The following is a 9,379-nucleotide window of genomic DNA, read 5'->3' on the forward strand; positions in this document are numbered from 1 at the left end:
TTTTATACTGAGCAGTGTAAATAATTCCCTTACGTTTGTATTTGTATTACAGAATGTGGAGTACCCTCCGTTTCCTCAACCTCCGTTGGATCCTATGTACTCTTTGGAAATGATGCCACACCAGGAGAGTGGCCATGGCAAGCTCTGTTTTATATGGATGGAAGTTCTGGATGTGGAGCCACGTTAATCGACCCATACTATGCCATTACTGCAGCTCATTGTGTGGAGTAAGTTTAACTCTGTAGCGGGTTATTTAGCAGGGTGTAAATTTTTGCTTATTTTTGCGGATAGAAAATAATTGCCATAATAAATTCTACCAATTTAAGAGTGTACATGCAAAGATAATAATTTGGAATCCATCAAAATAAAAATTTAAAAATTTGCAGTATGATGTTTCATTGGCCCCCGAAGCCAAGTTAAAAGGTTATGAGTTTGAGATTAAGATAATAAAAGTAAAAATAATTGTAAATGGACTAAGAAGTACAAACTATATATATATGGGACTTCATGTAATTGTTGCATAATGTTGTTGCCAAGAACACAAATGTCACATCATTTAAAGTTATGATCAAAACCAAAAAAATGTTTTATTTCTTAAAGTTGTCTTTTAACTTTTTTTTCAAATTTGTATTTTCAGAAGTTGGAGCAGTTATATGATTCATGTAGGTGAAGTAAAAGAATCAGAAATGCAAGGAGCAAGTGATGACGGACAAAGATTATATGTAGCCCAGGTATGGTCTCACCCAGATTACCGGGGATCCAGTAATAGTTACCTGTCAGACATTGCCATTGTTAGACTGTCACAGCCAGCTAATTATAATGCCTATGTAAGACCTGCCTGTCTTGCCACAGAAGTCAAAGAAAGTTTTGATAACTGTTATGTCACTGGCTGGGGATATAGAGAAGACATACATCTTGGTTGTAAGTTGGATTTTTTTTACCGTAGTCCCTGAGAACAAAAGACTATGTGGTATGGACTTTGTTTATTGTTGAAAGCTGTACAGTGACCTATATTTCTAATTTCTCTGTCAGTTGGTCTCTCCTGGAGAGTTGTTTTATTTGCAATCATATATGCATACCAATTCTTTTTTATAATTGTGATTTGGATTCATTTATTTTTGTTGATAGAAGAAAAGAAAAAAAAATCCCTAGTCTACGTACAAGTTTATATCAAATGTGTTCTTTGTTTAACATTTATATTTGTGATTTACATAATCACCCCTTTTGTTTAACTTCAGTGCTTTTGAATGGAACATATGTTAGGAACACAGCCCCCTAAAACATCCCCCCTTTTATCTAGAGTTTGAAGCCTCTTTTAAAAAAGGCTGAATTCGCCCTGACTAAAAGAAATACATATCCAAACATTATAAGTACATTTGTAATACCAAACTATACTAGACATTCTGTCATAAACATACTTAACCACAGTAATGTGTATAGGAATAATAGAAAGATTAAGAGATTTTAAAATATCTTTGAAGGAAAAAAAATTGATTTTCCCTTAAAGAACTTGTGTGTTGGCTATTATTATGCAGTGTTTTGGATTCATCATTTGAAAATTAAAAGATGGCATGGAAGTTACTTTTGATAAAGAAGTTTTTGTGATGTTTATTGTGGGGTTAATTCCAATGTCATCATTGTTTTTTGTTTTATACATTTATAAGAAACAAGATTTTGTTTTTAATAATTATATATTTTTTTTTTCATAGCTCCAGTGCCAGACCATCTACAAGAAGTTAGGGTAGACATAAATGTAGATGTAGATAGATGTAACAAGAGTATTCAGGCTAACCTACTTATTAATGTACCAGTGACTGGTATCTGTGTAGAGAACAAAAACCCATACTCCCCATCCTGTCATGTAAGTACCTCCTTAGTCCTACTTGCATCTGTAGAAAACAAAAATCTTTACTTTTCAATTGATTTTTCTTGTTTGTCATTCCAGAGTTATGGTACTTGGATGAGGTATTTATAACCCTATGAGTATTCTCCACAAATGTGTCTGGAACCCACACTTCTCCTCCAACTTCTTTGTCAATATTTCTTAGTATTAACTATCTATATCAAGTGTACTTCTAAAGTGGTGATTGTGTGGTAGGATGAAAACAATTGGCGACATTTCCTAGTATTATTGTTCAACCATCTTATCCCCTTCTCCAACTAATACTGATTAAAGTCTGCTTTTGTTTTAGCAAAATGTATAAAACAAGGACGACTAATCACATAAATCACAATACAAAGTATTATTGAAGTCACAGAACTAATTTCCTACTTATACCGTATAGCAGGTTATTTTCGTGGGTGTAAAAATTCACGATTTTCATTGAATAAGGTATAAGAAATATTTTGGCAGTTATTATTTTGGCGGATTCAAAACTTTTATCAATACCTTTGCATGTGCACTTTTAAATTAGCAGAATTTATTTTGGCGATTTTGTTCTATCTGCGAAAATAAGCGAAAATTTACACCTCACGAAAATATCCCGCTATACGGTATCACTTTATGCAAGTGCATGTATACATGAGTTAACAGATGTATTGATATTCATTTGCATAAGGTCAATTTCTATCCAGTGCAGCTCATTAGTATAACTGCAAATATATAAATATATTTATAATTTGATGCCAGATATTTTTATTCCAGGGTGATTCTGGTGGTCCTTTAGTATGTCAAAATGAATATGGACGCTGGGAGTTGGTGGGTGTAACCAGCTTTGGGAAGCCTTATTGTCGTGGAGACCAAATCCCAGCTATCTATCAGAGTGTACCCTATCATATAGACTGGATTATGGAAAAGACAGGTAAAGTTGTTAATAGAATCACTGAATTCATTATTATTCATAGGATAACAATTTCATGGATTTCATGAGTACACATTTTTCTATATGAATTTAAGCAGACTTTGGTCAACCATAAAATCAAATATTGATGAAAATGCAAGTTTTAATTTTTATTTAAGATGCTAAAATGTATATATTTTATTAGAATAACAAGAATATAGACAGTTTATTTGTGCACATGTGTCAAACATATATATTGTGCTAATTAGAACACGGCTTTGTTTACTAAGTGTAATAAGGACGTCCTATTAAAATCCCACATCTAAATTAATTGACTTTTTATCTTTTTTAGGTATACAAATAAATATGGCAAATAGACCAACACCTCCACCTATACCTGATCAACCATAGGAGCCTGGATTGACGGAGATCCACCAGAGACCTGATCTTCCATATAGGATCCTGATGGCTGATTGACAATATTTTATAATTTCTTAAACCAAAGATCAGTTTGCTGTTTCTTGCAATCAAATATTTTACATGAATGTACCATTCTAATTTTTGTATTTAAAAGACATAAAATTTTGACTAGAATGAACACTGATATATATTGTTGCTTTTTCATGAAATTCTGACAGTGCCATTGTTCCTTCTAAGTTAATTATGTATATATGTACTGATATATATTTTTTTACCATTTTTATGAAATTGAATACTATTTATTATTATTTGTTTTGGTACCAGTTTGCTTGGAGATAAAATGTTAACCAATTTTCAGTAGAATTGTATGCCGACTTTGGAAACTCAACAAAATAAAATATCCATGGAAATCTAATGTTTTCTCAATCCACAAAACTGGTAAAAAACTGGTACCCAAGAAAATGAATGAGTCAGCAGCTTCATAATTGACTTCTTAAGGTTATCAAAAAGATCAACTTTCATTTTTATACATATATCTATATAACTTTATTTTTAAAAGGACATTTTGAGGAATTTAGCCCAGCAGTTATATAAAATTACAAAATTTTTTTTAACAATTAAATCATGTTTATTGCACTAAATGCTGTTTAACAATTTACAAATTATTTTACACATTTCTGGTTAGATACTCAAATTGTTTTATGTGGTTGGGTTTCTGTCTCATTGACGTTTACAGCTCCACAGGAATTTTTAATTCATTTACTTATTTTGCAATAAAGTGTTGAAAATTAGCATATTTTTTTTTATTGAAAAAACATTTTAAAATGATGACAATTTAAAAAAAAATATAAGTTCTTTTGAAAAATATATATATATATAACTCCTAGACAAAAAAAAAAATTGTCAAGGAAATTCATGTTTTAAAACTCATTCCCAAGTATATGCTTTTTATATTGTTGATACAGATTTTTTAATTTTGAAATAAATTGGGAGGCATCATTATGTAGGAAAGGGCTTATATTTTTACTATCTCAAATGATTATGGAAGGAATACAAAATCTAAATTTGATTTCTATAGACACAAATTTTATTTAAACCAGTTTGAATACATTTAGAATAAGAGAAATATATGTATACTTTATATGTAATCAAGTCTTGTAATTATATATATATTAATATAATTTGTTCAATAATATATTTACAAAGACAGTATACCAAACTTTTGTGCACTATGCATGGAAATCAAACATCAATCAACCAATAAAGTTTTTGTTTACCTTATCTGGCTTTTTTCCATGACTGAGAAATATATTGATACATATTGATTATACATTTGAAAGAGCATATACTGTGGATTCATTAATATTCGTTCGATACCAATTTTTGAGAATTCCATGGGTAAGAGAGAACCACGAATTTAGATGTTCAATGAATAACACATTTTCTAAAGGAATGAATGCACACAACTAAGAAATTAAATATCCACAATTATTCCATATTGATAAAATATTAGTAGGTTTTTCTATATGAATGGGATTTTGAATAAATAAGCATATTCACCTGCAGAAAAGGATTGTCACCGCGCAAAACGTCGCGTGCTTTTACGTGTATAATTTTGGTAAAAAAACGTTTGATGTACAATTGTTTTTGGTAAATATTTTCCATTACATTCATTTCTCTCGAAATATGGAATAAAACATTTACTGTCTTTTGATGAGGTAAATATGTGGTTTAATTGACTTTTGAAAAACTGATATTCACTTCGGCCGTTGGCCTTAGTGAATATCAGTTTTTCAAAAGTCAATAAAACCACACATTTACCTCATCAAAAGACAGTAATTGTATAATATGCAAGTTTTCCTCAAACCACGAAAGTTGGTATCCACGAAAATAAATGACTCCACAGTATTGGCTGCATATGCAGGTGGTCATGTCTTGAAACCTCAATCAATCAAACTTAATGTACCTCATTTATGTATTTTAACCTTGTACATCATATGATTTGACATGCATTCCTTGTTTTACATTTATTGTTATGTATACTGGGCTGGTCCCAGGGTGTTTTCATTTTTTATAGTGTGTGAAAATTTTATATTACAGTTATAATCCAAATATATATTTTAATTAAAAAAAAAGGCATATCCATAACAATCTTATTTTTATGCCCAACCTAGGGGCATTATGTTTTTCTGACTGTGTTTTCGTTTGTTTGTTTGCTCGTCTGTCAATCTGACCTGGCTACATGGTGAAGTGTTTGGTCAAGGTAGTTTTTAAAGGCAGTGCTTTAAGGCCTGACTTTCAAGTCATGAGGTTCATCTTTTCATACGCAATCTATGCAGGGGTCTTTTGGCCAGAAATAGATCCGGAAATGTTCGAATTTCTCCTCTTCTTTTTATGGTATGACATGGTTTTTGTTTCTTTCATTTACATTGGGGACTAAAGAAACGATCAGTGTGTATTGTTCGTTTTATAGAACTTGTTATTAATGTGTATTTTGCATTATAAGCAGTCAACCTGACTACAAACTATCATTATTTGTATTCCGTGTGGAAATAGGTCGGGTCAATTTCGAGTGTTATCTGACATCTAAAGATTTTTTAATTAGTTCAGACGTTGATATAACAATGAAAAGTCGACTGAACATGATTAATATTGCATCTTCTATAATTCAAAGCGGAATTCGGTTTATAAAGGAGAAACCGTAAAGCGTTTTCAATTTCGGTATTAGTTATGTACTCCGTTCCGGGTATTAGCTATTTGATATATCTGATGTGTAACATTACGATCAGGTACCAGCCAATCTACGTGTGTATGTGTACATGATTTCCCGCCAAAATGACCGACTTACAGCTATGGAAAAATAGTCCATAAACGTTCCGTATAATGATATGCAAATTCATAATTAATCGTAACTTTTTTTATCTTTATATAATAAATATAACAAAATGGATTCCACAAAATTGAAAATAGCATTATTTTACGAGGATTTCTAATATTTTTTTCACTTCCGGGCGCAGTAATACGTATGTTTTGAAGAAGCTCGAAGAAATTGACAAAGTGAATTGAGAAGGAAACGGATAGATATACGTCCTTGCTATCAGGTAAAACAATTTAAATGTACAGAAAAAACACATTTTACTTCCCACAAACAGTACACTTAAACACGGGTTGTATGTACGTATCTTTTCTAGTGTTTTCTTGTCCTTATTAAAGTTCATTTGTTGATGTTTAAATATTTTTGAACGACTGAACACAGGAGTGAATGAATGCAACAATTATATATACTGAAGACTTGGGCTGTACAATGATAGTGTACGTATATCATACTGATAATTATTCTAGCAGTAATTATGTTAATTTAGGATGTAATGACAGGAATTCATGAGCTATGCCTCAGGCTTTCTGAAAAAATATCAATGACAATGTAAACAGGAACAAAACATTGACACGAATAATGCTCTCTTCTATGTTATAGTTATTTAGGTATGTGTGTTGCACAAGTTTCAAAAAAACTTAAGTTATAAAACTTTTTTTCAGGGCACAAACCCACTTTAAAGGGAAACTTCGCAAAAAAATCAAAAATTGATATTATGTTCATTCTGTATAAAAATGCTCAAATTCATAGATATTAAAGTTTTATTCCGCTAGATAAACGATCACCATCGATTTTAAATTTAGAGTATCAATTCTCTGCATTCGGCCATTTTGTCTTCTTTCTCGATTATTAACAACGATATGTCTATAAACCACAAAGGAACAAAACGACAGTAAGTAACTGGTGTAGTCGTAATTGCGTGTCGATATCTTGTCACTTGTCACTCGTACGGTTGTTTTATCCGACTAACTAACTTGATACGGAAAATATTCTTATTTTTTTTTAATTACCATGGTCTGTTGTTTTTAAACTGTTAATATTGGAATTAGGTAAAAAGTCAAAGTTGAAATCATAAATAGTGTTCCGTGAAAATTGTTTTCGAAAATCTAATTTGTTCATAATTCTTTAAAGTAATAAACTTTTTTCAAATAAATTCTGATCTTCCCTCATCTGATCACCAGCATGGCCAAAGGTATTACTTCCAAAGGTATTGTGAGGGGTGTGAGGTGACACGTCCAGGTATTCAAGCGATTTCCTGTCGGGCTTGCAAGTCCATGCATCGTTTCACTTCTGCAGGTATTGATCGGTGATAACTTATAACTTTCCATTTTGAACTATCAGATGTATAATATACAAGTCTGTCTTACTTGTTATTACTAAACTCATACGCTTGTTTATAAATAGCATATCTGGTGTAAAGAATATTATTCATAAAAATGTAAATAATACCCCAAAAAATAAGATTTGATGAAATTAAAATCTATTTAAATATTTTTTCCAAGGGTGAATTTGGGAAAATGTAATATATACTCGTTGTCAATAGTGAAGGACAGAGTGGAACATACCAGAAGTACTGATTTAAAAAATGAACGCACTTGTCGACGATTCGTTTATACGACTGGGTAGAAAGTTACGGAACTAAAGCGCAATTTAAAATATATACATGTATACATTAAACATAAGAAAAAAATATATATTTTGAATAAACTGGGGTAAAAGTTTTGTAAATAGACTAGTCCACGTATGCCAACAGTATGTAATCATCGAATGTCGATAGACTATTGTATACCAAAAGAAGAAGGAGAAGAGAACCAATTTGATTTAAATACAGGTCGATGTATAACTTGCTTTGGTTCATCGAAGTTGTGGACATAGTAAAATCACAGATTTATATTCAATAAGATTGTTCCCGAACAAAGGAAGGAATTCGTCATCACAATTGTTATATATGCCACTGGACGGACACAAATTATAAAAATAAATTGCTTGTCCGCTAAATAGGGGTATTCTTGTCAGATAAAAGACTTTTAGTTATATTAAAAAAAAAATAGGGAAATATGACATTAAATTGGTTCTGTCTTTTTTTTTAAACATCGTTTAAAAGATGTGTGTCTAAGGTGAACGCCACAAGAACCCTGTAATACTAGTACGAGAGTATAGCATGTAAACATTCCTTCTCAATAATATGGTTGTATTGGAAATCTTTTCATACAGATTGACAACTCATGGTCCGATATGCATGTAATATTTGCCACATGACGCCCATAGTTCTTTCTACCATCATCATCTTATTCTTTAATATTGCTGTTAACATCGATGGTTCACACCCAAACAAAATGGGAGTGATGTACCTTCAGAGCTTCTCCGTGTTATAACTTGTGAATCTTAATATATAGACGAAATTTCGGTATTGAAATGAATCTACATCTAACAAATAGGATGTTTAAATAACGATTTTGAGTAATACCCTAACGAACCAATATAAACGTGTGGCAAGATATAACCATGATTGAAGGAATTTAGTTTTTGTCAGACGCAAGAACTCATCACTATCATAAACGTATACGTATATATGCATGCAGTTTCAAATATCAAGAACAAGCGGTCGACGTCGATAGTCCGTTTTCTAACTGTTAATTTCAGAGTTATACATGCCACTTGTTCATTCTTCGAAGCCTTCATATTCCCCGTCCAACCATTGGAACTCTTTCTGGTTGTGTTGACTATATATGCTTGTATGGTTATTCTGTCGTTTATCTGTACTGAGACTACTATAATACAGTTATAGTAGTCTCAGATCTGTACAACTGGTTGCATTTCCTCTCCTTTCCCAACAAACAAACTAACGAAACGCTACTAGTCTGCTTTCTCTGGAGCTCATCCTCAATGGCGCTTATACGTCAGGAAACTTACATGTATACTAATAATGATTGTTTCAAGAATAACGATGTAGGGACGAACTATTCTAATTTCGTCAATATCAGTTATGCATGACTAAAATATAAGTTTTATTACAACAACTGTATTTGGTCTCGAATGTATGTTAACTAATTAATGTGTGTTTATAGACTAGCTCAAATCCTCATCCAAATAATATAATCTATGTGTAATAATCGTTTCTTACCACACCGAGATTTAATGCCAAGCGGTAGACATATTTTAGGTACTTATTAAGTGATTAAATGAACAATATTATTGATAACAATAATTAATCAAAGATTAAAAAACAACAGTAGTTTTTCTTTATTTGTACGTATTATATTCCGCTTCGGTAGAGTTATCTTCAAATAGTTTCAGATATTAA

The 9,379-nt window shown here is 31.4% G+C and overlaps 1 protein-coding gene and 1 long non-coding RNA gene across 2 annotated transcripts in view; both read left to right on the forward strand.

The window, feature by feature from the left end:
• LOC143054810 (MAM and LDL-receptor class A domain-containing protein 2-like) overlaps positions 1 to 4,078 on the forward strand; it is a 144,175-nt gene extending 140,097 nt beyond the window's left edge. Inside the window, exons 89-93 of the mRNA XM_076227869.1 lie at positions 53 to 227; positions 638 to 921; positions 1,710 to 1,861; positions 2,645 to 2,801; positions 3,133 to 4,078. Of these exons, the coding sequence (XP_076083984.1) occupies positions 53 to 227; positions 638 to 921; positions 1,710 to 1,861; positions 2,645 to 2,801; positions 3,133 to 3,191 (827 nt within the window). The 3' untranslated portion in view covers positions 3,192 to 4,078. The remainder of the gene's footprint in view (positions 1 to 52; positions 228 to 637; positions 922 to 1,709; positions 1,862 to 2,644; positions 2,802 to 3,132) is intronic.
• Positions 4,079 to 5,944: 1,866 nt separating this feature from the next.
• LOC143053877 (uncharacterized) lies at positions 5,945 to 6,853 on the forward strand. Its single transcript, XR_012971492.1, has 2 exons — positions 5,945 to 6,301; positions 6,738 to 6,853. It is a non-coding gene; the product is annotated as an uncharacterized LOC143053877 (long non-coding RNA).
• Positions 6,854 to 9,379: the final 2,526 nt, after the last annotated feature.

This window comes from Mytilus galloprovincialis, chromosome 12 (genome assembly GCF_965363235.1).
Source record: "Mytilus galloprovincialis chromosome 12, xbMytGall1.hap1.1, whole genome shotgun sequence".
Classification (NCBI taxonomy): Eukaryota; Metazoa; Mollusca; class Bivalvia; order Mytilida; family Mytilidae; genus Mytilus; species Mytilus galloprovincialis.